Source organism: Clupea harengus, chromosome 1, assembly GCF_900700415.2.
Source record: "Clupea harengus chromosome 1, Ch_v2.0.2, whole genome shotgun sequence".
NCBI classification, from domain to species: Eukaryota; Metazoa; Chordata; class Actinopteri; order Clupeiformes; family Clupeidae; genus Clupea; species Clupea harengus.
In genome coordinates, this window is record NC_045152.1 from 20,134,400 (window position 1) to 20,161,962 (window position 27,563).

General features: G+C 43.0%; 4 protein-coding genes across 5 annotated transcripts; 2 read left to right on the plus strand and 2 right to left on the minus strand.

The window, feature by feature from the left end:
- The first annotated feature begins 323 nt into the window (after positions 1 to 323).
- Positions 324 to 6,220, plus strand: ramp2 (receptor (G protein-coupled) activity modifying protein 2). Its single transcript, XM_012825678.3, has 6 exons — positions 324 to 523; positions 1,385 to 1,485; positions 2,151 to 2,199; positions 4,217 to 4,249; positions 4,437 to 4,605; positions 4,688 to 6,220. The coding sequence occupies exons 1-6, from the start codon at positions 433 to 435 to the stop codon at positions 4,935 to 4,937; spliced, it is 693 nt and encodes a 230-aa protein (XP_012681132.2). The 5' UTR covers positions 324 to 432; the 3' UTR covers positions 4,938 to 6,220.
- A 334-nt stretch (positions 6,221 to 6,554) lies between these two features.
- fus (FUS RNA binding protein) lies at positions 6,555 to 17,872 on the minus strand. 2 transcript variants are annotated; one of them, XM_031570671.2, is made up of 15 exons: positions 17,382 to 17,872; positions 16,431 to 16,455; positions 16,062 to 16,228; positions 15,615 to 15,753; positions 15,079 to 15,419; positions 14,634 to 14,805; positions 12,441 to 12,475; positions 9,857 to 9,892; positions 9,424 to 9,533; positions 9,106 to 9,235; positions 8,849 to 8,950; positions 8,363 to 8,543; positions 8,134 to 8,228; positions 7,660 to 7,855; positions 6,555 to 7,494 (listed from the first exon to the last, which is right to left on the minus strand). In XM_031570671.2, the coding sequence occupies exons 1-15, from the start codon at positions 17,392 to 17,394 to the stop codon at positions 7,455 to 7,457; spliced, it is 1,782 nt and encodes a 593-aa protein (XP_031426531.1). In that variant the 5' UTR covers positions 17,395 to 17,872; the 3' UTR covers positions 6,555 to 7,454. The 2 variants fall into 2 exon arrangements, with proteins under 2 accessions (XP_031426531.1, XP_031426537.1); XM_031570677.2 differs by having other exon boundaries at positions 8,858 to 8,950; positions 17,382 to 17,871.
- An 80-nt stretch (positions 17,873 to 17,952) lies between these two features.
- On the minus strand, positions 17,953 to 22,609 carry kat8 (K(lysine) acetyltransferase 8). Its single transcript, XM_012825671.3, has 11 exons — positions 22,145 to 22,609; positions 21,286 to 21,360; positions 20,932 to 21,104; positions 20,511 to 20,564; positions 20,239 to 20,403; positions 19,974 to 20,063; positions 19,511 to 19,651; positions 19,174 to 19,267; positions 18,750 to 18,900; positions 18,312 to 18,466; positions 17,953 to 18,182 (listed from the first exon to the last, which is right to left on the minus strand). Exons 1-11 carry the CDS (start codon positions 22,587 to 22,589, stop codon positions 18,118 to 18,120), a joined length of 1,608 nt encoding a protein of 535 aa, XP_012681125.2. The 5' UTR covers positions 22,590 to 22,609; the 3' UTR covers positions 17,953 to 18,117.
- A 3,236-nt stretch (positions 22,610 to 25,845) lies between these two features.
- Positions 25,846 to 27,260, plus strand: LOC116223345. The gene is made up of 3 exons (XM_031579654.2): positions 25,846 to 26,717; positions 26,866 to 26,920; positions 27,058 to 27,260. The coding sequence occupies exons 1-3, from the start codon at positions 25,854 to 25,856 to the stop codon at positions 27,201 to 27,203; spliced, it is 1,065 nt and encodes a 354-aa protein (XP_031435514.1). The 5' UTR covers positions 25,846 to 25,853; the 3' UTR covers positions 27,204 to 27,260.
- The last annotated feature ends 303 nt before the right edge of the window (positions 27,261 to 27,563 follow it).

The following is a 27,563-nucleotide window of genomic DNA, read 5'->3' on the forward strand; positions in this document are numbered from 1 at the left end:
GAAGTGGAAGGGTGCAACCTAACTGAATATGTGAGCTGGACATATGTCTCTGGAGGGGTGGGGGTTGGTAACTGATCAGTTAACTCCCCTCTGAACTGCGTACTCAGATACCTGAGGCTATAAAAACACTGAGCTTACCGGATCGAATGGAAAGATCTATTGGCAAGTTAACGCTTTGTTGTTCAGTCAAGCGTACGTGTGAGATACAGATAGAGGAATTATATTTATTCTAGGGGTGAGAGAGAGAGAGATACTGTAGCTGCAGCAACAGTGACAAAACAAAAAAAAGGGATTTGGGAGTTGTGGACAAGAGAGAGAGAGCAGAAGAGGCTGCTGGTGCGGCTGCCCCATTGTGAGCGCTCACCACCCATCTGAGGAAATTAACACTTCCTGTTGTTTTTATAGCACTTTCCTCCCGACAGCGTCTCTCACATGCTCTCCGAGTTGGCCAGGGAGAGACAGAGGCGAGCCGACAACATGAGAACCTCAGCCTGGGTCCCCTCTCCTTCTCCTCTTGTTTGGGGTAAGCTATGTCGTTCTTACTTGACTGTTACTGGAGGCATAAACAAAGAGAAAAGGGGAACAGAGAGGAAGAGAAAAAGAGGAGGAAACAGAGCTTGACAGAGCAGTTTTAGACCACTGGGTTTGTGTGTAGCAGTGCTAAGCTGACTGGAGGGTTGAGAATTCTCACAGGCAGTTTGGAGTGCAGGGTTGAATGTGTTTGGGAACAAATGTAGAGGTATTAAATTAGTCTAGTGAACACTGACACATATTTGACTCAAAACTCAAAGCGTTGTTTTTTCCTATGTGCATACATTACCTGACACATAATAATGTTATTTAAATGGTTACTCTTGGTATATAGTAGAGAGGGGAAACTAATTTGGGTGGATAGATATTCTTGTTAATGAATTTGATTTCAGTGGTGAAGTATTCATTTTCAGAAGCTTAGTGGGCCAATTTGTCCTGCTACTGCAACCAATGAAAGTGGTTAAAAGAGAAGCACAGGAAATGACCACGAGAGACCCTTTGCACAGGAAACATGGGAGGAGAGGGCATCTCTTTTCCATCCTGTCCTTCTCAGACGCTCAAGCACTCTTTGTCTCACTTGAATGAATGAATAGTCCATCACAATTACAACTGGAACATGTGCAGCATTCTGCTCCCTCCTTATCTTCATGTACTATGTGTGTGTGTGTGTGTGTGTGTGTGTGTGTGTGTGTGCGTGTGTGTGTGTGTGTGTGTGTGTGTGTGTGTGACAATGTGCAAATGCAATGAAATGTCACTGTATTCACATGAGTGTGTGTGTCCATCTCTGTGACTGGCTGTATTAAGACTTATTTCTGGATGGCCATGTGTGTGACCATGAGTGTTGTCTTCATAGTAATCTACGGAAGCCTGCTGCTAGGACAGACCAGGGCTCTGGTCAACGAGAGCAAGGACATAGGGGACAGGAAGGATGCAGAGAGCACCAAAGAAATCTGGGTGAGTATTCTAGATTCTAGTTCTGAAAGTGTATTTGGGTCTTTGCAATATTAAACCTTTAATTTAGTTTGATCCAATACATTGCAGTATGACTTCCTAGGATTAGTCGTCACTGTCCACATGTGTTTAGTTAGCCAGGGAGGAGTGGCTGTTTAATCCTTTATTAGGACTCATATTTGTCTCATGTTTGATATGTTCCAATCCATTGAGGTGATGGTTTGTCAGGTCAGTGACATGCCATAAAGGGCAGGGTGTATGTGATAGACTGATGGCTGTGATTCATAAACAACCCCCTCACAGCTCCATGCTACCACACAAGCCCAAACCCATTTTTTTTACACCAATATAGGAGTAGAGAGTATCTCCTGAGGGAGTAGAAAGAGAGTGTATCAAAATGTACTGTGAATGTTGCCAATTACTTCAAATCCTCTAGGAAAACAAATCAACAACAGGATGTTGTGAACATCAGCATCTAAACATCTTTGAGTGTATATAATTACCAAGCAGCCTGATCTGTGTCTTAGATTACAAAGAGGAAGGACACAGACAACAAGGACACATTAGTGACAACTAACCTTAATCAACCTTGGTTTTCACAAAACACTGCTCAAACCTGGGTTCATATTGAGGTTGACATCAAACTTCTCCTTGTCTTTTAAACACAGACGATCAGGCCCTCGTCACCAGTGCCAACACAGGAAACAGCACCACTGAGTAAGAACCCTTTTCTACTCTATGCATGCACATACAGTTGTAGCAATATAATATGCATCCATTCATGTAATTGAAGCTAATTACATCAAACCAGCAACAAGACAAAAAAGGCTGGCAAGTGATGAGACAGGGCAAATACTGTAATGCCCTGAAAACAAGACACTCCATCTTGTACGGGCTACATAGCTTTCTTGTGATTTTCTGAGCTGTATGTGTATCTGTATGTATTGAAGAAAAAAGCATACACACACACACACACACATCAGTCAGCAGAGATGATCAGCATCATGGGACTACACCTTCTAAACAAAGCAGTGGAGCAGGTCTCAGAGGTGCCACTGAGGTCAGTATCAGTGTGCTGCCAAGATCAAACCATCATCAAGATGATAATTCATGGGATGGCAACAGAGAGAAGGGGAAAACGTGTAAAACGTGACAAACAAGCAAGAGTACACTCTCCAAGAATTTTCTTCACTCGTTTTGTTCTGTCTCTAAAGGATTTTTACCTGATCGTATGATAGATTCTTCAGATGATTTGGGAGATTATAGTGAAAACACTAGTGATATTTTGACCATGTTCCACGAAAGGGGTTTCTGTGATCCCGTGTGGGACTTGATGTGAATGCTAAGTGTGAGTGCAAGTCCACGGGAGATCAAGTCAGTCAAGAAAGAACAAACACTCGTGTGTGGATGTGGACGCGGGCCTCTTGCTGAGAAAAGCACAACAGATATTGAGTTAACTGCCAAGAGCAATAGCCATGGGGGATCTTTTTCAGGCCAGCAAACACACAGGGCAGGCTTGCTGGCCAATACAGGACCAATGAGATTGGCCACATGGCCCACACATGGATTGTGTCAAAGGTTAATCGAAACCTTATTGTCAGCAATATCTCCCTCCTTGTCATTCAGCCAATCCGAATTCACATCTTCATTAACCAATGCACCCACAAAATACCGCACTATACAATATAACAAGGGACAGCACCACTTCATAACAGTGAGGTGAACAAGTCACAGCAATATGAAATAGCACAGGCTTCCACAACACAACGCATGTCAGTTACAGTCAAATTGTAACACATTTTTAACATGTATTAACGTCTTGTAGTTTCAATGACCAAAAAAGGGCTGTTTGTGGTCTTTCTAACCTGAAGGTCTTAAAGGACTTGCGCTCACATGGTCAACATGGCAAACACAGCCTGCAAATGTTACGTAAAGCTCCTGGCTCATACAGAGCTTTGAACAGCCTCACTCGCTTCCTTTGAAGTGAAGCTCTAAAATTGCGGCTGGTCTGAAACTGTGGGTCTGCGGCGCTATAGACAGATATTATTGAGAGCATTGTCCTTGTAGAACAGCTGTCGATTTAGAAAAGTGGAGAATTCTTTCTGAAAAGTTTTGCACCTGGTCTAGTACTGCCTGCGTGTAACCGCGCCTTGGGACAGGGCAAAGGACAATCGTACCCACCCCTCCACATGAAAACTGAGACGATAGATGAGATGCTAGGAGAGGAAGAGCAAAAGAGGGCGACAGGAGCGGTCAGGAAGTGGGCAGTCCCGTTACCATCAGGATCATCTGGTAACCTCTGGTAAGACTGCCTCAACATCTGGTAACTGAAGGTTACGAGGCGTCGCGTTCCCACCCTCTTGCATTTCCTGTTATGTTAGGTCGGCACGCTTAGAAACTCTCTGCAGACGGTCATCAAGTCCCGCCTCGATTTCTCTGTCATGAGGGGAACCCTTACTTTCTTTGGAGTGTTCCTCTCTATTTTATCCGGTAAGTGTGATTTCAGTGGACTAGAAACTTTCACCATGTTCTTGCTACCCGGAGCCTGTCACAATTCTGCACCGAGTCACTAGTTATGGCTTAGCAGACAGTGTGGACTGTTGCCTTGGTAAGGTTACTACGTGTGATCTAATATTTAGAGATCGCGCTGTAAGGGCTTGTCTCTTTCAGATGAATACAGAAACATGTCCTTTCCTCACTCTTCATTCAAAATATTTTTTTCTCTTTTCTTCAGGTATTACTAAAGGAATGTTGAATGAAACATACGGTAAGAAAAAAAAAATCTGATTCCGTTTGTAGGCTTTGTTCTTGAGAAGTTGTAGCAAATTAATAACGTACAAAAATAATAACGGAGAACTTTTAAATTATCAGCGATGAAAGAAGCTAAACTGTAGATGCGTTACTTGCCCTAAGATATAAACAATTTTTGTTGTTGTTTTTCCTTTGCTTTACAGCTTGTGGCAATAAAAGCGCTCACTGTAATGGCTATTGTGAAATTTGTGGGGACTTCCCAAGGAGTTTCTGCTATGAGTTTCTGCAAAATGAAACGTGTTACAAGACATTTAAAGAGACCATGAAGCAATTTAACAACACAGACCTATGCATATGGAATCTGGTGCAAAAGTAGGTGTTTTTTGTTAGTACTTTATTGTTCATCCAGTGTGGCAGGGAACCAACAATTGATAACCCTCTCTCAATGTCATAGGCCCTACAACACCTTCACAGAATGCACTGAGGAGATTGCCGATTGTCTACTGATTCCATGGCCCAATTCTGTGGTGGAGAATATCTTTGTTGAAATTCACACCGAGTACTTCCAAAACTGTGCCCTGGAGGAGCTTAGGGACCCTCCTCCCAGCATCGTATTTGCCCTTGTCATGACCCCTATCTGCCTCATCCCGATCATGGTCTTCCTCGTCGTGCTGAAGACCAAGAATGGAGACGGGAGGTCTTGACGTGCGGCTGCCATCCACGCTGGTTTGGGCACACACATCTCCCACCCTGTATCCATATCCTTGCAAGTCATCTCTCTCTTGCATCTCATCTCATGCTCTGCAGTGTTGTTATTTCGAGTGAGGGGAGGGTGTCGTTTTTTGGTTTCACAGACTGCCTTGGACTGCTTTGTGCTCAATCTCATTCAATGTGAATGCACTCCCTCTCCTTGCCATCAAAACTTTCTTATAGAACCAGGTGTTAATTGTTAAGTGCCATGATCTTACTCTTTTTGAGGTCTCCTTAATTACCACTTCATTGTGGTCTCAAGGCGGTTAGAAATGTAAGACTTTCAGTAGCCTATAACTTCAAGACATGCACTTTTTATGTGTCCAGTAATGTCAGGATTGGAAAAAGGAAATTGCACATGGTTGAAATGAACTGGAGATGCATCTGCAGTCTCAGATGTTGCTGTTGATACATGATCCTTGATATCAGCCTTTCCTCATAACTCCTGCTCAATACTCATCATGGCTTTAGGATGTTGTGTGGTTTTTCCTAGAATATTTCAGAACTTGAACTACACATCTCGGAATTTTCTACTCATATTTTGTAATCAATACACTGCATAAAGGGTGTCATGAAATTATATTTTCATACAAACATTATTTTCATAGCACTTGCAATGTTGGGCATCAGTTTGATGACAAAAGCCCCATGGCTTGCTGAGAAAGTGACAGGGCCATTGTTGGCTGTATATCTCAGATGCACATAGGAAAAACAAAGACGAGGCCATTGCAGCCAATAATGGTATTATAAATAATAATAATAATGTGTATTTTAAAATTGTAATTACAATTGTTTTGTATTCTCCATTACCTGACTGCAGATTGTTGAATGTACCAGGGATCAGACAAGAGGTCAGCATCGCCTGACAGGAAAATTAGGGCGTGCTCTCCGACAATAGGCCAGTGGCATTGAGGATGGCCAGAATAGACTGTTCTGATTGGCTGAGGAAATGGACGGTCAGGGTTGAGGACAAGCCTCAGCAACACAATAGGGTGGAATGATTTCCGGGCATTGTCCTCTAACGAGAGTGTGATGAGACTTGTGTCTCGCGATTCTTCTCAGCTCTGTCAGAAACCCGGTTTGGCAAAGTTGTCCATGCCGTAGATATATTTTTAGATAATGTAATAATGCAATAAGAATGTATTGACAATATGCATTTTTTTGCATGACAATGAAAGTGTAATGAATATGGAGTGGCTTTCAGTTAAAACGACCAAATAAATATTTACTCCCTTTGTCTACTTGTGCTGTTTATGTACTTTGTATCATAATCTGTGCCATGTATTGTGCCATTCAGTCAGTGTGCTTCCCTTCAACGTTTGTCTGGGACCATTCTCATTTGTAAGCCTGTGATGTAGCAAACAATTCCCTTCTCATTATAGCACCCTGGATTTTCTTTCATTCCCTTCAAATAGCACTTGTTAAATACTGTACATTTCTCTACTGAAGAAAAATGTCAGGAAGATTGATATGAGGGATCAAAATAGAAAGCAGGGAAGTAGAAATTGTAGGCATTTCACATTTCATCAATACTGGCTAATCAAGGAATGGCAATCTTGAGAGACACAGAATGGAGAACAGACAATGTAATTTGTTCAACATGCAAAAGCATCTTGACCCTGAACACCTGCAGATGATCTTGGACATCTGTGTTCTGTGTTCAGCTGCAATCTTTACATCAGACAAACTAGCCGTTGGGGAGAGATTTGGGGAGATATGTACATAAGCTCATCAAACCATCCCCCTGGCCCTACTGAATATGCCCTTTCATCACACAGCTGTTGGCTGGTACAATGGGATATGAGAATTCAAATGTGTGCACAGTAGAAAGACTGCCCTCCTGAGGTTAGTGACCATCAGGTCATTTTACATTTTACAATTTTACCTTTAAATTATTTTCGATGACGTGTGAAATCAGAGACTAATTATAAGGTTATCATTTTTAGATATTGGATAGTGAGGACACATTAGCTGTTACTCATAAGAACCATAACCCATAAATAACATTACGTTCTCAACAATGTTTATCCTCAGAATATGCACAACCAATCAGCAAACAATCACACTATTGTTACTGTAAAAAGAAAACAAGACAATATTAGTGTATTTTCTTTTAGTTCTGTAACATATTTTGTATATCAAAATATTAAACCCAACAAACACTAATAAAACTTTACATTAACACAAACACCAGAACACACAGATGCAGGTAAAAGTAACACTAGCCATGGAGATAAATAGAAGAACATGTGTGTAAATGTATGTGTGTGTATTTGTGTATACAAGTCTTATGATCCTAAGAGTGAGTCCTGATTCTCCACACAGGACTTCAGAGTGAGAACTTGAAAACACTGGATATAAAAGGGGGGGGGAAGGGTGTGTGTGTGTGTGTAGAGAGAGAGAGAAGGGTCATTGCTGGTCCCAAGATGAGGTTGAGGAGTGGCGACTGGTCTCGGAGTGAGGGTTAGGGTTTAGTAGGGACGGTCCCTGCGGTCGTGCCGGTGGTCCGCCCTGTAGCAACACCACAACCATTACTCTCATCATCATCATCACACAGCCTCATTATCAATGTAATCATCATAATATCATAGTCACTGTCATTGTCAGACACATTAAAAGTCTCATCACCACCATGATGATGATCTTTATCCCACAGGAAGAAAAAATACTGCCCACCTTCCGTCCATTTTGCCAGGGCCGAAGCCTCCACGGTCCCCTCCGCGGTCCCCTCCGCGGTCCCCTCCGCGGTCCCCTCCGCGGTCCCCTCCGCGCCCTCGGAATCCCCCACGGTCTCCTTCACGACCTCGGAAGCCTCCGCGATCAAAGCCACCCCTGCCCCCTCGATCTCCTCCAAAGCCCCCACCTCCTCCTGCTGGAAAAAGAGAGAGAGAGAAAAAGAGAGATCAAAACTGAGAAATGGCGACATTTCTTTCTTTCTGCCGCACATACAATGCATTGCCTTTACAAGGTTCGATTAGCGGCCTGTGCTTTACTAATCAGTAGCTCTATAATTATGATGGATGTGTGAGCTCAAAAAAAAGTAGGACACACACTAACTCTAGAAACAAACTGTCTATCGAAGCAAAAAACTCTCCCCAGCTGGAAACCCATTAAGCTGTCCGTACACCCACCCATCCACCCCTCTCTCACCTCCTACAGGCGACATCCCTCCAGACCCCTCTGGTTTGGGGGCTTTGCACTGGTTGCACTCGTTCCTCCAGGAGAAGTTCAGGTTTCCACACGTCCTGCATCATGACATGATCACATTACCACTGGAAATGACGTGCACTTTTACACCTGGACGTGGCACAAAGACCATACTATGACATTACTTGAAACGGACTCTGCCAGAGGGCAGAGCAGCTGGTCACAAACTCACGGATTAGAGCACTTCCAGTCTCCAGCTCTCTGCTGCCCTCCACCTGAACCTCCATTACCACCGGCGGCGCCGCTCCCGCCTCCGCCGCCACCTCCTCCTCCTCCTCCTCCTCCTCCTCCTCCATTGTTGCCTGGGAATCCACCCCCTCGGGCGCCTCCAAAGCCACCCCGACCCATGGGCCCTGCGGGAGGCACATTAGACAGCATGGATCCCCCAATACCATACTGCATAAGGTCAAGTCAAACACACTTGTTTTAACTACCCTTACACAGCTTAAGCTGCTATGGTGGGATTTATGACATGGTGTCATGTGTCGTGATTTTAAAACTTGATATAAGATAAGATCTCTTGATATAACACACACACACACACACACACACACACACACACACACACACACACACACACACACACACACACACACACACACACACACACACACACACACACACACACACACACACACACAGACACACACAGACACACCTCCTCTACCTCGACCGCCTCTCATGCCTCCTCCCCGGCTTCCAAACTCTGCTCGTCGGGTGGCGAAGGACACCTTAATGCGGTTACCACTGAAGTCCTTCCCTATTGAAATCAAGTTGGGACGGCGAGACATCAGAACACACTGCAGACCAGACAATTCTGATGAACACGACAGAAATGAGAGCCCGTCCAACTAGCCACCTAACCAATCAGACATGCCCAATCCATCACTGTGGCGAACAATAGATCAAACTTACCATCAAACCAATCAATGGCTGCCTTGGCTGAGGGTGGGTCATCAAAAGAGACTGTGGCTTCTCCTTTCAGCTTGCCTGATTCGCGGTCTGTGTAGAGGTTGATCATGGGCAAGCCTGTCTTCTTATTGATCTGAGAGATGAGGCGGGAGAGAAAGTGAGGTGAGCACCAATGTCAACGCCAATCTTGACTGAAATAATATTTTATGTAACAAGCTTCACCCTCGTGAGTGAAACACCTGTGTGGCTGAGGCTTTCAGAAAGTCAAAACAGCACTGAGACGACCACTGTCCACTCCCAGTGAGAACACGCACTGTGTACCTTGATGATGCCAATCTGCTTGAAGTAGTCAGCCACCGACTCCACGGTATAGGTATCACCCAGACCCTGAACGAAGATGGTGTTGTTGTCAGCGTTCTCCGGATCTACCACTGTGAGAGAGAGAAGACAGACACATTATTAGACAGATGTTGTGGTCCAGAACTTACATCACTGAATACACGTACAAGATAGAGTCACAAGACCCAATGGATTGTGTATAAGGAGTATGTATTGCAAGTATCTAATATAGGATAGAAATCACAAGATAATAAAGAATGAAACAAAAAAAGAAACATGACAAGCAAAAAGCATAAAATGTTCAAATGTTCTTGTGGAGGGGCCAGATCACTGACATATCTGGGGTGGTAACCAGTGGCCTGTGGGTGACCTGCTCATTGAGTAGTCAGAGTGTAGGTGACAACAGGCTACTTACTTGAGCTTGGCCCCCCAGGTCCTGGGAGTCTGGGGCCTAGCAAGAGAAAAGGAGGAACATCAGCCGTTTTCAGGACACATACAAAAAGACACACATACACACACACACACAACCCAATTTATAAACCCTTAAAAGGTATCTCCCTCATTTTTGAGCATGCCTTGCACTTTTTTTCTGGAAACTGTAGAACAGGGTTTGCCTTTTAGACCACAGGCCTAAATGTAGTCCACCCAATCCCTTAAGGCCTCACACTGCGCTCACACAGAACCCAACACACATCACTACCAATGGCCTCATACACACTTACAAATGTATGCATACATCCATACAAGCACACTGATGGTGAAACTGCTGATTCGTGGCAGGTCTTAGTAGTTGTGACACTTTTCGATTTAGCAACACACTCCTACAGTTCTCAGAGTGCTATTGCACGCATTATTACAAAAAAACAAAGTACCATATCCAACACCATTTTGCATTTTCCTTGTGTAGAGAGAGGTGCTTTGGTCACAGTTGAAGAGTGCAACACTGAAAACATCCTGTGGTGTTTGAAGACCATTTGATCATTTTGCGAATAGATTTCTCATATATGTAGATAGAGGTCACACAAGCTTTGCACACCTGGACTGATCTCTGTCATACTCCCATAGAGCATTTGTATTGCATTTCAATCAACGCCACATCACATAAAAAAAACAAAAGGTAACAATCATGGGACAAACAGCTCAGTGAAGCACAGCAATAAATCTTGATGAGGTCTCATCACCAGCCTCTTTTCCTTGATGTTACATTGTGCATACAGCGGACCCACTCTGAACACCGTCAACTCAAGAAGCTTGCACATTCGCTCAAACAGATCCTCAGATTTTGTCTCTGAAGGTTTATCCTGCCTTTGTTTTTTATTTACACTTAAAAAAAGTGCTCTAATTTGTCTTTTGGTACTTCAACAATGCACTGTAAATTTGCATTTCTGGACATCCAAGATTTTTTCACGACAAGGTGTTTTCCTTAATTGTGGACCTCTGGATCTTGTTCTTCAAGGATTATGATGCTGCCTTGCCGACTCAATTCAGCAGAGTGACAGTGTGTTTGGTTTTAACACCTGGGAACTCAGTTTTGCAGACAAACTGAACTGGGCGCATACGTGTCATGAAGAATACATTTCCACTGCACCACACTTAACAACCGCTGGGTCTTAGCTTTGGGTACTTGTAGTTTTCTCTTGTAGCTCAACTTGTAGAGCCAGGTGCTAAAACACCAAAGTCATGGGTTCGATACCCAGGGAGCAGACATAGCTATGAGAATGTATATCTGTGCTGTACCATAAGTGGCACTGGATAAAAGCGTTTGTTATTTGAATAAATGTAAATGTTGTAGGTGCAACTGGACACAACAGAGCAATTCTACCAGCATCCTGACGGAAACACAATTCAACTAGCTCTTCTGACACACATGTGCAAACACAGCACTAATCAGAATACATTTCCCCCCAGATATATTTCAAATGCAATCCAAGGCTAATTCAGCCAAAACCCACTGGAGTTTGCAGTGTTGGGTTTCAATGGCAAAATGTGATAACGAGTGAAATTAATTCCTCAACCGATGAAGGCCGCTTTCTTTAGCTTTAGGTGTCTGGGTAGAAGTTCACGTGATCAACCTGTGGACCAGTGTTGCATGTGTACAGATCACACCCATGTGATCAACTCAATTTTGATACATTTCACTTTGGAGACAGTACCAAATAGTACTGGTACACCTCATCTGGAAGAGACAAGCAACAGTGTTTGAAACCAAACACTTAAGTGAAACATGCCAAGGCCTGGAATTCTCATGTTTTTAGTTTTTTTGCCATGTGCCCAAGAGCATATCATGATGTGAAAAGGTATTCCCAAATGTTTCTTTAAGTAAGACTCATTGAATGGCCTGAGACTTTCTCGTTTGAAGGTGGAGTTAAAATCTCTGCTTTCCTCCAGTCAGAACCTCAGACAGGCTCAAAGGCATTGATTGGGCATCCAAGATGGCAGTCAAATATGAGATCAAGGCAACAGGTTTGAAAACAAAGTTACGGGTTTTATGTAACTTACCATGACAACTCAGCACTATTAAACATTACAAAACATTGCGCATTATAATCTAGTGGTAAAGAAACCAATCAAGTGGGAAGATTCATCAATATATATCTATTTATATTCATATCAATGAATCATTTAATTGTTATGTACATTTTATATGGTGGCATCAAACAGCCCCTTAAATACCCATGTAAGCTAGGCTCGATACACATACAACTGAGACACACCCACAGCTCATGTACAGACACAACCACACCGAACACACACAACAAACATGATCCACCTGAGTTGTCGATTTAGAGATTGGTGTTTGGCACATCTACATTTTATGTCCAACCATACACACCACGCCATTTTGTCTTGTTGACAAAAGTATAATATGAAAAGCATTGACTGAACAGTTGATTTCCCCAGTGTTAAGTAGAGAAACCTCCCATTTGTGGAAAAGACATGCTGGAGAAAGCCCTTTTGTAATCCCTTGTAGAGTCTCATTTAAAGAGTTTGTCACTTACCACCAAACTTATTGAATCCTCCTCGATCGCCCGTTCTGATGGAGAGGGAGAGAGAAGCAAGTCGATTGGGGCCTCTGGTGAGTTTGGGCCCGACCACTCCTGCTCACCCCAATGTCGCTTTGGGGGACCAGGAACACCCTTCAGTAATTCCATTTCTACCGGTCCTTCCTCTTTTTCTTTCCTCCTCGCCTGCTTCTTCCCCAACCCTCATGTCAATACTCAAAATGTCTCTAACACTTAGATTTAGTAGCAGCAGCAGCAAGCGATGATCTTGTAGGATCGCCCCAGTAGCTACTGCTTCTCCCACTAAAGAGATGCTTTAACATTCTAACGGACTTTTCTTTTTTGGTGAGATTTTTTTTTCATTACACCAAGTCCATCGAGTCACCACTCGATGCAACAACAACCATTTACCAACTCTTTCCTTTTTTCACTTTGCATGGCACTGTCAGCTATCTGCTGGGTTTGAAGTGTTTGAGATGTTAACTCTGCCACATCACCGCATCAGGTTCCATTTTCACGTCGATTTCTTCCCTTCCTTCTGTCTTACAAAACCCTTTCCCTGCAGCTGTGGCTACCCTGTCAGAGCCCCATTTGGAGGTTTGGACAGCCCCTTGTGCCCTGCCCCTCCCACCTTTAAAGCAAAGCCAACCACAACACGCCCTGGAGGACGTGAGACCCTAGGAGGAGATTGGTAGAGTGATTAAAACATTCATCACATATGGCTGTCACCCTGCAGGAGGAGGGAGGAGAATTAAGGGAACAGGGACCATGGGAATAGTGAGCCGGTGCCACTAATACTTATAGGTTATAACCAGTGAAAGGGTTAATAATACTTATGGGTTATAACCAGTGAAAGGGTTAATATTAATGTCATTCTCAATTTGGTACAGTTATCACCATTTAGGTCCTTTTCGTCTTTCCTGTAATAATGAGCTATACAAAAACATCTGAACTGAATAGTGTGTCTAATATGCATGTCCTTTTTACCTCTAACTTCAGTGCTGTCCAAAAAGCCTGCAGCAGTACCTCAACACAGGTTTGAGGAGAAGAGTAGGAAGAGTGTATCCAAATGTTACATGTACTTAAATGTAACGCAAGGATTTTCCAGCATGAGACACTGTTTTGGTGTTAGTCTGCAGTGGTTGTAAGCACCTTGGCTGATATGCGATTACAGGGTCCTAACCCCTTGGTGAGTGCAGAGTTACTTTCTGAGAGGACAAAATGGTTCCTGCTGTACTTCACTTAAGATCTTTGTCAGGATTGCTCACACATGTAACACACCATCACTCTGGACCACATATAAATGCAGTGTTTCATGTCATGGTCAGATGTCTCAGTTCAAAGCCGCTGTGATCAATGCTGTGGCCCCCCTGTGGACCCACATGGTTTAGTTTAGGGCTCTAGAGATTGATATTTTTTTTAGACCCCCTTTAAGCATTGTGAACCACAGCTACGATACAGACAACACTGAGAAGTGGGAATACTTGGTGGAGACTGGGATGGCAGTTCACAAAGCTCACAGGATTACCAACACAAAGGTTAAAGGTCACGGATACCTTCATCATCCACTGAGATGATGCCAAAAAAAGATCAAAGATCTGTCATAACTTGTGCTTTGAACGTGTTGAGATGTGCAAGTCAGAGATATCTGAAGAACATACATGACTGGATCACAAAGGTGTGGTAGAGACAGAATAATCCCAAGATCCATTATCTGATCTGCGTCACCTCAGTCTTTCCAGAACCAATTTACCCTCTAGTGTTTAAACCTCATGTAAGACTTGACCAGTTGAAGTGAGGACAACCCCAAATGGCAAGAAGGCTCTTTGGTAGCAATGCTATTAGAAATGATTGTTTTTTTCCCCCAGTCCATATTACTATTTCTTTTCAAACACTGTGAACAATAAAACCATGTTACAGCTTCATGCTGCCTGATTGGTTAGGCATTCTTACCACCATATGCCTCTCCAGCCAGTGTTCATCCATTAGGCTGTCTTAGTGAACCAGAACTTAATAGAATATTCACACATACCATATCTCAAGCACATTAGTTTTTGAGAAGGCTGGACAGTTAGGAATAGGCATTTAGATCTTATATACTTTGAATTGCTGAATCACAGACCCCCCAACAGTGGAGTATTAGATTGATTCATGCACCTTGACATGAGCGGCCTGTGGGATTGTGCTTACCCTATGCCCCCTGGTCCTCTGGGTCCTCCACGGCCCCCCCGCTCAAACCCCCCATCTCCTCCGCGGCCTCCGAAGCCCCGGCTTCCCCCGCGGCCTCGGCCACTGTACCCTCCGTCTGAACCCCTGAAGCCTCCTGCCCCACTGTCTCCTGTGGGTGAGTCCTGACCATAGCCTAAAGAGAGGGGACATTGGAGAAAACCGATGGGCATTTCTCATTTTAAGATATATCTCTTACCACATCTAAACAGACTTGCAGGTTTTTACCACTTTACTATTTTTTTTCTCCATCCTCATCCTCAAACTCATTTTGATCCTAACCACACCCACTAGCTGCCATTGCCTTTTTCATGTAGACACAAAAATCCTTACTGCTGCCTTAACAAACTGAATTTGCAGCTCGATGAAATAGCAACTAGACACAACAAAAAAAAAGAAAAGCATTTACCTCCTCCCTGTCCATACTGGCTCTGCTGTCCGTAGCTCTGCGGTGGGGGCGAGCTGTAATTCGCGGGCTGGTTATAGGGAGAACCCCCGTGCTGCGACGGCTGTGGTCCCGCGCTGCCCCCGTAGCTTCCACCCTGCCCTCCGCTGCCTCCACTGTAGCCTCCGCCCTGGCCTCCGCTGCCCCCACCATAGCCTCCGCTCTGGGGCCCACTGCTGCCATAGCTGCCTCCCTGGGGCCCACTGCCCCCATACGCCCCACCCTGGCCACCACTGCCGCCGCCGCTGCTCCCGTAACCTCCACTCTGGGATCCAAAACCAGATGACTGGGAGCTGCTGCCATAGCTGAGAAAGAAAAATAAATAAAGTTACGTACATATAAACAACAAACAAACAACATGATTAAACTCAGAAATAGACCTGCTCATGATATTGTGTAGTATCCACTAAAATGAGGATGGATGTTCCATTTGTGAATTACAACGATGTCTGCAAATCTTTGTGGCAGTGACCATATTTCAGCCTTTACTCAGTACTGACCTGGTGGCAGAGGGAGGAGGAGCAGCCTGCTGCTGGCCATAGCTGGAGTAGGAGGACGGCTGGGAGTAGCCACTCTGGGGAGGCTGGGTACTGTACGACTGACTGGACTGAAGAGAAGGAGGCGGAGAGCCATATCCACCTGAGTGGAATCAAGAGGGAAAAGAGGGTTACAGGCAGTCCAGAGCACATTAGAACGGGATACACTATCTCTGTTTTTATGTTTTATTTTATTTTATGCACCCTATCCTATTTTTTATGTTTATGTTTTATGTTTATTTTTTGTCTATTTTATGTGGATCACTGTGCATGTCATTTCTTTGTGTACGAATTTCTTTGCTGTTAAGCACTTTGAGCATTGTTTTGTATGAAAGGTGCTATACAAATAAAGTTTATTATTATTATTATTATTACACACACACACACATGCAGCAGACATGAAACAGGCACCTGACTGAGACTGCCCGTAGCTTGAGTTGTAGCCACCCTGGTTGTAAGCGGCTGAGGGCTGTTCCGGACTCTGGCTGTAGCCGCTGTAGGGCTGCTGGCCGTAGCTCTGGCCCTGGGGCTGGGGCTGGCTATATCCACCACCTGATTGTCCACCATAAGCCCCATATCTGTTGATCCAGAACAACACACAAGGGTAAGCCACGCTGAGGACTATTATCAGGACAATACATTCTCCTACCAATACTAGACAATATGTGTCACTCAAATTAAAATGAGGTACATTAAAGTTCTATGAAATAGGTTTTTCTAAGCTTCTTTTAAATTAAGCCTACCATAGGCTAGGCCACTGGAGGTAAAATGGCCACTTACCCATGGGACGAACTCTGGGAATAATCTAGAGGGGAAAAAAGACAATTTGTCAAAAAACAAACAATGTTCTACCAAGACCGGTTAAATTCAGTCGAATTATCAGGTGTCTTGGTTTTGTCTGAGGGTGCTATGCTTGCACATCCATGTAGAAAATGAGGTAAGGTTACCGTTGGTTCATTATTTCCCTAGTTTACATAAACTGTAACTGAAATAATGTATTAAGTGACTACGTTGTTTATTATATGCAGTATGTCACTCCAGTCAAAGATTTAAAGGCGGTTCACAATGTCACAATGTTGCAGAGGGTACAGCTGTGCTAGAATCATACACCATCAATCTATCCCCTGCTCCATAGCAACCAAACAGGGAATCTAGCTAGCTATTTAACGTTAGCTACCATAGCTAGAGCTTAGTTCACTTATCATATATTGAGCTACTATTTGACGAACACTACAATTAATTACACCCCCTTTAACTTCACTATCACGACCAATGCTAGCATCATAAAATGATGCAGTTCAATATGTAAACATGGATATATTAAATGTCGGTCACTCGAGCATAGCTAGACAGTGACGTTTATCCTTATGCACATAGCTACGAGACTAGCAAACAAAATGGTGGGATCCGACATGTTCTTGAGAATGACCTAATTCTTCCGACTCGAACTTTATTGTAAATCACGGACTTTAAATAATGCCACATTGATATTTAAGCAACAGCATACTTTCATAAAGACTTAACGTTATAACATTAAGGATTGTGGTCTAGATGCTAGAGAATGCTAGCTGATAAACCTCTGCGGTCCTGACATTTAGCAGGCGATAACTAGCACGGGTTATTACATGACATTGCAACCTATTGCAGATGTGACAATAATACAGGTCTTGTAATTTAAAATGTAGGTAACAGTTTCAACTTCATCGACCATGTGGCTATATAGAAACTTACCACTTGACGCCATATTCACGTCTGGTGTCTTATCTGAATGTCAACAGCAGATATCTACACCAGACTGCCTACTACTGTCAACACTGCACCACAGAAACGTAACGTGCGTAGGATGAGCGCGTACTCTCCAAAGCCAATAACTGCCCAAATAACCCATCAGAAAAGTGCTGGCCACAAAAATTACAATAACAAGTCTTGTGAAACACTTCTGTGTTTCAGAGGATCGATCTGCTTTTTAAAAACAGCCTTGAAATCAAAATGCATAGACTACATTTACTTAACGCTGGTCTATAACTAGTGTCAGTATTTTATATGTTACACAAAAAGTAAACCTTAAATCTCCCAGGTGCATAAAACTTGTAAAAAGTGTAGCATGTACCATCGAAACAAAAGTCTGAATGGACGGTGCAGTGGACTATATGCATAAGAAATTGTGTAGACACATGACACACACACACACACACACACACACACACACACACACACACACACACACACACACACACACACACACACACACACACAATCAGTAGCTCTGTAACAATGAACAAAGACAACACACAGCAGTGGGTACAGTAGAACCATTTACTTAAAAAAACCGAAACAAACAAAAAACGAGATCGCAATGTGCAACAATATATGCTCTTATCACTAAGAATATGAACGGTGGACCATAGGAAAGACCTCTGATGCATGGCAAATATAAGGGGACAGCCAAGGTGCCTCCGGATGGGCCTCACTTCTTGGAAAACTTGGCCTGCTTGTGTTTGGGTGGGGCCCACTTCAGACACACTGTGTCCACTGCAGAGAAACAAAGAGACGCGTTACAGCCAAGTGGACCATAGCACTTGTATTATAACACACACACACACACACACACACACACACACACACACACACAGACAGACAGACAGACAGACACACACACACCTGTGATAGGGGGTTTCTTGTACTGAGCACTCTTCAGGTGCTCCTCCACTAGTTTGGGGGTGACACAGATGACATGCTGGCCCTTCCAGTACTTCACCATGTTCAGAGACTGCAGGGTGCTGATGATGTCACTCTGTGTGATGCTTGTCATCTGACTGCAAGGCAGATAATATATAAGAGGTTAGAATGTGTCTCTACAATTCATCTGAGGTCCAGAATATTGTTTATAACGAGTCTGCATGCGCTGGTTGATAATTACTCAAATGAGTGTGTCAATAGGGCTTTTTAGGAATCAGAGAAGTTGAATGAGCAGAAGACTGATGCCTCTTCAAGCAAGCAATCTAAAGTCTATATGAAAGATTTTTTCACAAGGGTTTACGTCTTATGCATGCCTCTGTGTGTGTGTGTGTGTGTGTGTGTGTGTGTGTGTGTATTCACCTGAGATCTTTAATGGACAACGTTCCCCTGAAGTCTCGTAAGATCTCCAAGAGGACCCACGACCAGTAACTCCGGTAGCTCAGCTTCCCCAAATCTGACAGCGGCTTCTCTGGCGAGCCCACAGTGTTCTCCAGCTTGGACAGCTCATAGCCTATGTGAGACAGAATGGTGAAGAACAGATCAGAAAACAAATGACACAACACAATCAATTGGTATTCCCCCCCCCCTTCAGTGCATAGATATCTGAATACAGGACAGCCAGGAGAAGCAACGTACACTTCATGCCACCCAGAGGCCAATCGCTGTCATTACTAGGTCTATCAAAGCTCAGTCAAACCCACTCTCCCCAGCTGGACAAACAATTCACTGCAGTGACAAAAATATGTCAGACGAGGTAGAATCAGAGATGACAGTTCACACTTACTGAAAGCTATAAGGAATTTTCCATATCCCCTCCGCTGGTATGGAGGAAGTGTAAGTATACAGGCTACATTATTGCCATCTGGTGACTCTTTCTCCTGCAAACAGAAAATCAGACATTACATTACTTCCATTAATTCACCCTCTGAAACCAAAGTGTTAGATTATTACGTCTGCGTATTTATGTTCATGCAACATCAGTCAGCCATTGGTGTAAAAAATGTTTTGGCCTTTTATGAATCATACACCTCAGCGCAAATAAACCACATGGACATGGCTTGTTTCTGATGCACATTCTGTGCCCAATGCAGAATGGCAGCAGAGCCTCTATTCAGCCATACCTTGGAGAAGTATCCCACTATATGTGCCCCTTGTCTGTTGACCTCGGTCAGAATGTAGAAGATGAATGGCTCCACATCGAAGTATAGTGTTTTATGGTCCAAGAACAGTTTGGCCAGCAGGCACAGGTTTTGGCAGTAGATCTGCAGAAATGGAAGAGAATGGAAGACATATATTAGGAGAGCAGAATAACCAAACTTAAGCTTTTTATTTCAGATTCAGGGCATTACTGGCAGGCCAAATTGATCCTGTCTGACCGAATGATGAAACATACATTTGAATTTGCGAATATTTGATTGCTTTATGCTCAACAGGGATGTTAAACTTTCATTTCATTTCCCTGCTTTTAAGCCATGCTTTCAGGTAGTCGTGCTCTGGTATCCGTTTCACAGTTCATTGTGTCCTGGTGCATTGCCAGACTGCTGCAGAGAGCAAGGCAACGTTATATAACGGTCACTTTCTTACCTTATGGTCTCGACCGTCCACCTCGTATACAGAGATGTTGTTCCTGCGATAGATCTCCTTTCCTGGGGGCTGTCGCCACTGGCACTGTGTCTGCATGGGAGACGGCGAGCAGAAGAGTGGGAAAAGGAAAGGAAAAACCAAGACAAAAAGACCAATGCATGAGGAGTGTTCAAATTAACATGCAACACAATTTTGTGAGAATCAAAACGCATTGTAAGATAAAGCATTGAAGCATGGCATGGATTGAGGGCAATGGCACTCTCACCAGGTGGTAACGGAACGTCTTCTCATACTTCATATACTTCAGACAGTACTCGCAGATCCACAACTTGGGCTGCTTCCCATAATCCTCTGGGAACGGCGAGAAGTACCAGGCATCAATCTCAAAGTTTCCAATCTGGATCTTATCCACATACTTCACTTTGGTGATCTAGGTGATAAGGATTGAGAGAGTCGTCAACACTGAGCCCTTTAACGTGAAATGGTGTGCAAAACCACAGTGCTGAGTCAACACCAAGGGACTACTCTGACTCTTACCGCCTCGTGCTCCTTCTCCAGGGCTGCTGTCGTGGGGTCCATCTCTGCGTACGTCTGGGGAATATAATATATAGCATCAGAACAGACACACACACACACAAAACTGTGTGCTGCTTATCTACCAGAGTTTAATAATACACAATAAAATAACAATAAAACAATAATTTCCAATTGTTGTTTATAGTGAACAGTGCCACTGGTTACAAAATAGGAAAAGTAATCATTCTTTCTGGATAGATAAACAGAGTTCTGTAATAACACAGCAGACACCAATACATTACACTCTCGTTCTGAATGCCTAGTCACTAATTTAACTAGAGCAAGAGCTGTGCTTATTTAACTACAGCTTGGGCACAGTGGCAAAAAATAATCTGCATTCTTTTTTCCAAAGAGGTTAGAGCAGCAGGAGAGGGAGAGGTACCTTCTGGACATGATTGATCTCATCGTGTTTGCGTTTCTGGTTTCGGGTTATCTTCCTCTCAGGCTGATCCCCCAGCTCCCCACACTCCTCCACACTCTTCCTCACCGCATCCTTCACTGTCTTTGTGAGCGCCAGACGAGACTTGCCCACCCACTCATCTAGCCTCCGGTTAACTGGGGAGAAGAGGGGAAGAGGAGAGAGAAAAATCATGAGCACAGATAACAACAACAGTGGACAGGGTGAGGAAAATAGACAGATCTTTAGGCCTGAAGATATGTGTGTATTAAACCATTATTGCTGGTGATATTGCTTGTGTGTGAGTGTTTCTTTACAGTTTGGACTGAGAGCACTTACATCCCACATAGTGGACGTAGAACTCCTCTCTGCCTTCCTGTTCATTCAGTCTGAACTGGATGACTTCAGCAGAATCTTGGGGAGAAAGCAGAAATGGACATGTGACATGATCTGCAAGGGACTGTGGCCCACTCACAAAAAGCACCTCTATAAGACAAGTAGAGTATACTTGTCATGGGAACTTCAGAGCATTAGTTCAAGACGGTTTCCTGTTTTTTGTATGGCTATAATAATTGACGACTGAGATCATTCTGCGACTGTAAGCCTGCACTTCTGGCATCATTGGGGATTCCAGAGAACACTACCCCTGCCTATACTAAGTAGTCGATAATCACTGACCAGGCTGTAATGCATACAGTTACTGTCCCTTTCAAAACATTCATTTTTCAGTCAGCTGGGCAGTGAAAAAGTCGGATACGAGAGACCACAGCAATGAGCAGACCCTTGGCTTCATTGTGATGTGTTTAACGTTGCCTGCCCATATTAGTTATTATCGATTAAAGAGATATACGTTTTCAGTATCGAAAACTACAACGAACGCTCCCACAGATATCAGAGACCTCATCTAAGCCTCAGATATGAGTAATCTCATACTGCAGTCGTACAAAAAATTATAAAATAACTCAGTGGCATGGGTATCCTCTAACCATGATGAATTACGTTAGCCAGTTAGCGATAGCTGGCTAACATTTGTTTACCTACGATATTTAGCTAACGTTATAGCTAGATACCATCTCCGAGAAGCATCCTGGCTTTACCCAAACCCTAACAAATGTAACTACACTTAGTGTATATTTCTTCTGATAAATAGACTATAAATAGAATAATTTTTCATTGTTTTAAATGGTGTGCAACTCACGCCATGTTTTGTCCGCGCGCTGACAAAGGTAGGTCTCCCCGATTTCTACGGTGACCTCTTGCTCCCTTCCGCCAACCAACATTGCTCCATCGCCTGAGCGGGGTGTACTCGAGCCCCCGGCTTCCCTTTCCCTATCAACGGCCTCTGCTTCATCGTCCTCTCCGCCACTGCCGTTTGAGGAACAAGTGGCACGATTTCCAGATTCCATGTCTCCCCGATCGTTTACAGAGTGACCAGAGTCTAATTCAACATCCATTCTATCGTCGGTACCACAATTATCATAAGCATTTTCTCGAATTGAAAGGCGCGCGTTTGACAGTGCGACACCAACGCCAGAGCCCGACATCTTGGCAGAACGTAACAATAACGTCGACTCGAGACTTCCGCTGAAACAACATGCGGCACCCAGCGGGAAGACGCCAGATTGCAGAGGCCAGACTTGCATTTACCAGAGTGGTCCGAAGTCCGTCGCAGGACTGTGGAGTCACTCCACTTTGAGGTTATTTTATGTTGCCTACATGAGACATGCTCACTGTGTAGATTCATTTCTATGATGTTCCTGACACTTTTAATTTGAGATAGCGTACTTCGAATATTTAGCCTTTTAATTTAATTAAATGGAATTGGTTTCGGTCCCTAGTTTTATTTTGTATTAAAGGCCATATGGTTGTAGGTTTGGCTATGGCTCTGAAAAGTGTGTACACGTTTTGTAGTACATTTATTGAACAATGCACCACAAGACCGTGCCTAAAATGCTAAATCACCATGCAAAGCTTTCAGATAAGGCACAGGATAGTTTACTCGTCTCAAAGTCTCTCCACTGCAAAAAGCCTACATATTGCACGTCAGAATCGTTTAACAAGGCAGCGTCATAATTGGGCTTTGGGACACGTGATGTAAGGTTTCAGCATCTTCATATCACTTCATGTGTGCCTACCTTGTGTACTGGTCAATGGTCGATTCATTTATTTAACTACGGAGAGAAAAGGACAGGTAAGGACTCGTTTAGGTGTGGGTAGAACCTCTCGTTTTCACTAATAGGAGAGCTCATCTTCATTGTCATTACTGTGGTACTTCCTTAAATATTATCAATTATTATGCATTCAAAATTATATAGGTCTATCATCCGATAGGCTTATCAAACTTTCAGATCAAAATCATGACATATATTTTTTGCGAAATATAGTAAAATATATGAAGCCACTTGTTTTGACTAGGTATCAAATAAAATCATAATGAAGAGCAGACACTGAAGCATCTTGAAACAAGAAGCATCTTTGCTACAAGAAATATAATGAAAGGCAAATTTAGTGATAACCTTTAGGGTATACATACCTATGGCATAAAACAATGTCTTCATAAATAGTAAACTATTCGTATGGGGTAGAATACTGTTTTGAATAAATGTTATAGAATATGTTCAACTTAAAATGTCATCATCCTAGTAGCCTCATATTATATTGTAGACCTAACTAAAAAACCTAATTAAAAAAAATTAAAAAAAAACTTTTGTTATTGTTTTTGGTACAAGAATCCTAAAAAGTGTTAATTCAGAAAACAGTACATCAACAGTGCACTGATGCCTGTCTTTAGATCTTGGACTGTAAGGAGGTTATAAAAATGAGGCACTATCATAGCAAGGGAGCCTTTCAATGGGAAATTACCATTTGAAAGAGGCCTGGGTTTAAAAACTGTCCCCCCTATTCTCTTATGTTGCAGTGGCCTATTTGTAGTCTAATGCACTTAAGACCTCTATCAGCACAATCATTAGCTCAGCAATAGCATTTGTTGAAAAAGCGTGAAAAAAACCATGCCCCATCATCTGAAGTGGACACTTTGCTCATTACTGATATTGAAAAGCACCTCATAGTTGGTTGCTATGGGTTGCTATGATTTATGACATAGTTTACCTTTGTGATGCAGGCGATTACATATGTAGTGTTCTGAAGTTAGTAGTAGCAGTAGTAGATGTCTAAGTTGTTATGTATGACAGTCACATGATGTACCTTCAATAGGGAAAAGACTGATTTTATAATTAATAAGGTCATTTTTTTTCCAGGAAGTGAAAAAAACGTTTAGTGAGAAAGGCACGATTGGAACCATGGAAGGTCAGTGCCATTTTTAATAGAACTGTTGTCTTTCTTTTGACATCCATTAATAAAGTTTTGGTTTTGAGGATAAACTGATTAGCTAACCTGAAATGTTCTGTTATATCTTCATACACAGAAAATCCTCCTCAGGATAAGCCTAGTTCATCAAGATACTCTGATGGCTCAAGCTCAGGATCTGCCCCAAGCTCACCTCAGGAGAAGATTCTCGTTTCACCTTTACAGGAATATATTCTTAATCTCACTGAGGAGTGAGTTGTGCTTCTTTTGTGTTAACCAAATAATGATTTAAATGTCCTGAAATAATAGAGGTATATTTTTATATACATATATATTATAAGTTTGTACACACGGAAGTCTTATGTTAAAATGTCCTCTTCTTTTTTTTCCAAGGGAGTGGATGGTTTTCAGCAGCATATTGCATACTCCTGTAAGTACTGCTGTTCCAACAGTGTGGCACATTAGTTAAACCTTTCAAACTTTTCAAATTAACTTTTGAATCAAGATTTCATTCCATTATCTGTTTTTGTTACAAGTAAATGTGACATATTAGTTGTTGACCACAGATGACAAGGATGCAGTTTGCTGAACTGTGCATGGCCATCTTGAAGGTTGTGAGTCTTAGCTCCATTACAGTGATTCTGCCTGCGTACATCTGTGTGGTGAAGGATGCTGAATCTTCTGCCAGCAGATCCTCAACACCCACTACCTTCTCAGTCATTGCCTCAACTGAAAGGTATAGTGAAGCAGAAACATACCTTTTGTGACTTAACCAAATGCCATGTGAGATATATCATTAGAGAGAAAGAGATAATACATCAGAAGTAATGTTTGCTAAATTACATGAATGGTTTGTGAAACACAAACACTTAGCTAAAAGGCAAAAAGTGTGTACCTAGCAAGCAATGACCCAGTTCACAAATGGAGTCAGCATCATTCCAGTAGTCTGCTAGGGGCGAGAGTCTAAGTCAGCTCATGTACATTTCACACGGTAATGAAACACTTTGAACATTTCTCCATATCTGTATCTTTACTAAAGGGCTCCATCGTCAGTGCCATCTCCCGAGTCACTGGTGACTGATGGAGATACATTCACTACAATCACTACAATTCTGGAAAGCATCTTATCCAGTGGGAATGTTCACAACATCGCCAAAAACCTCGTTAGTCAGGTTCAGGGTGTTCTCCAGGACAGCAGCCCAACTTCCATTCCTGTGGCTGCCAGCAAAAGCGTTTCGGATTCTGAGATTTTGCAGAAGAGAGTTCCACAGCGGACAGTAAGTGCCTCTCAGCTGGTTTACTCCTATGCTGAGGAGGCAATCAAGAATTTGCTTCAGCCATATTTTCTTCCTCTTGTGGCATGGAATGCCAGGGAAGATGCTGCCTCGGCCAGAGTTCCCCTTCCCAGGATCCCAAGCCCTGTGCCCTCTCTGCTGGGATTGGATAAAGCTGAAGGCACCTGTCTGATAACTAGATTGATTCAAAGATTGCCTGCTTACATTCATTTTCGGGAACCAGTGGATTCTTCTGCAACTAGTGAGCAAGATGTAATATCCCCATCACGCAAATTTAGTGATGTGGCCAATCTGTTCACCCGAGTGATGACCTTCCAGGTTATGGATATGGTTGATTCAGAGCTGGATAGACATCAAAGATCTTCTGATGTATCCAGGATGTTGTCGACAGCTGAAGATAATATTAGTGCTGGTCACTACGATGATCTGTTCTCTGGATTGATCCAGAGGTTCATTGCAGAATTCAGTTATTCTGACTCTATTTTCTCGGATGAAGTGGATGACGTCAGCGACACAGCATTTTCTACCAGGAGCCAAAGCACCCGATCTGGCACTGCCTCACAAAAACTTGAAAACATGTTAGGTCTGTTCACCAGGGTGATGATTAGCCAAGTAATGGATGTCCTCCGCATTGAATCAGGAGTCGAACTGGACAGAGATATGATAAGAACACGAAGTCCCTCCTCTGTAGGCTCTGTGCTCGGTACAGACAGCAGCGACTATGGCTGTTTTGTCACTGTTCTGATGCTAAGGCTGTTAGCCAAAATCAAGGATCAACCAAATGCCTCTGCTGATATGATGTATTCCTCCCGAGAGTTGATTGAGAAAGTCCTGTCCGAGTTCAGTAGTGCCTCAGGAACTCCAAACTTCCAGACTTATCCAAGCACCTTAAAGATTCAGGCAACATCCAGAACCATGGACAAGTTCCTTCTGAAGGAATTTGGACCCGAAACTGTCCTGCAGAGAGCTGTGGAGACACAGGATGTCTCTTTTGATAGAACCTTGCTGACGGCCTTGAGAAAGGAACTGCTGCAGCAGTGTGATACAGAAGCTACTGCTGCCCCATCAGCCCAAGCTGCTCCACCCTCCCCTCAGCCAGTGCCTGTTGCAGATGAGGGGCGAACCAGCAGGACTAAACTGAAGATGCCCAAAAAGAGGTTCAACATAAAGGTACAATATATAACCAACCATGCTTATGTTATTATGATGTTTCTCCAAGTTGTCCAAGTTGTACTATTGTTCTTTTCCCGTGTGGATGTATGCAGGTAACTCATTTCATCAACTGAGTAAAATTTCTGTTTTTCTTCTAAACTATCAGATGCCAAAAAGAGTCAACAGGAAAGTGTCTCCCGCCAATTCCTTTCCCGGCATAAGTGAGTTTTAGGAGACATTGAATGTGCAATTTGATCATCAATATATGATTCTCTTCCAGTACCATGTATAGTAGTAGTAGTATCAGAAGTATCAAGTTAATTAATTTCCCATTAATGATGTGGATTTCCTTCTTCAGCTGATCAGCATTCAGAGACACCTGCCCCTCACACTCCATCTGATGAGACGGTTCCTGCCATGTCTACATCTGGACAGAAGACACGCAAACGATCCTTTTTCCTCAGGATTTTCGCATGCTGCACTTTTGGCACATCTGAAGCTTAGGCCATGATTTTTCTTAAAAATGTATCTTCCCATTTTTTGCCCAATTGTCACCCACATTTCCCAATCAAAGATATTAATAAATTCATTACATTACATTCATTACACAGAATCAATATTCACTGATGATAAGGAGATGTAATATAACAAAATGTTTTTAATTCATTTTACTTAGAGTGAGTTCAACTTGTCTCTTAACCTTTCCATTTGTCAGAAGATGTCAATAAGAGATACAATAAGTGTTTGTCCCATTTTCAACTTGTTTTACACTGTGTGTTCTGTATAGAAGGTACTGCTGATGGATGAGAATGTAAAATGGTTGTTGAATTTAGAATTGTTAGAGTAGTTCAGTAGCATTGGATT

Bases quoted from the DNA above. Each gene is read 5' to 3' on its own strand.
- kat8 (XM_012825671.3), bottom strand. From the start codon at position 22,589: ATGCAAGTCTGGCCTCTGCAATCTGGCGTCTTCCCGCTGGGTGCCGCA. The intron at 20,404-20,510 runs GTAAGAGTCAGA...CTTATCACCTAG, and splicing joins TGGAGAAGGAGCACGAGGCG to ATCACCAAAGTGAAGTATGT. The intron at 19,268-19,510 runs GTATGGCTGAAT...TTCTGTTTGCAG, and splicing joins TAGTGGGATACTTCTCCAAG to GAGAAAGAGTCACCAGATGG.
- LOC116223345 (XM_031579654.2), top strand. From the start codon at position 25,854: ATGACCTTCCAGGTTATGGATATGGTTGATTCAGAGCTGGATAGACAT. The intron at 26,718-26,865 runs GTACAATATATA...CTAAACTATCAG, and splicing joins AAAAGAGGTTCAACATAAAG to ATGCCAAAAAGAGTCAACAG. The intron at 26,921-27,057 runs GTGAGTTTTAGG...TTCCTTCTTCAG, and splicing joins CAATTCCTTTCCCGGCATAA to CTGATCAGCATTCAGAGACA.
- fus (XM_031570671.2), bottom strand. The intron at 16,229-16,430 runs GTAAGTGGCCAT...CTGGATCAACAG, and splicing joins TCCCAGAGTTCGTCCCATGG to ATATGGGGCTTATGGTGGAC. The intron at 7,856-8,133 runs GTGAGAGAGGGG...CTCTTTTTCCAG, and splicing joins AGGGATGTCGCCTGTAGGAG to CAGGAGGAGGTGGGGGCTTT.
- ramp2 (XM_012825678.3), top strand. From the start codon at position 433: ATGCTCTCCGAGTTGGCCAGGGAGAGACAGAGGCGAGCCGACAACATG. The intron at 2,200-4,216 runs GTAAGAACCCTT...TCTTTTCTTCAG, and splicing joins ACAGGAAACAGCACCACTGA to GTATTACTAAAGGAATGTTG. The intron at 4,250-4,436 runs GTAAGAAAAAAA...TTTGCTTTACAG, and splicing joins AATGTTGAATGAAACATACG to CTTGTGGCAATAAAAGCGCT.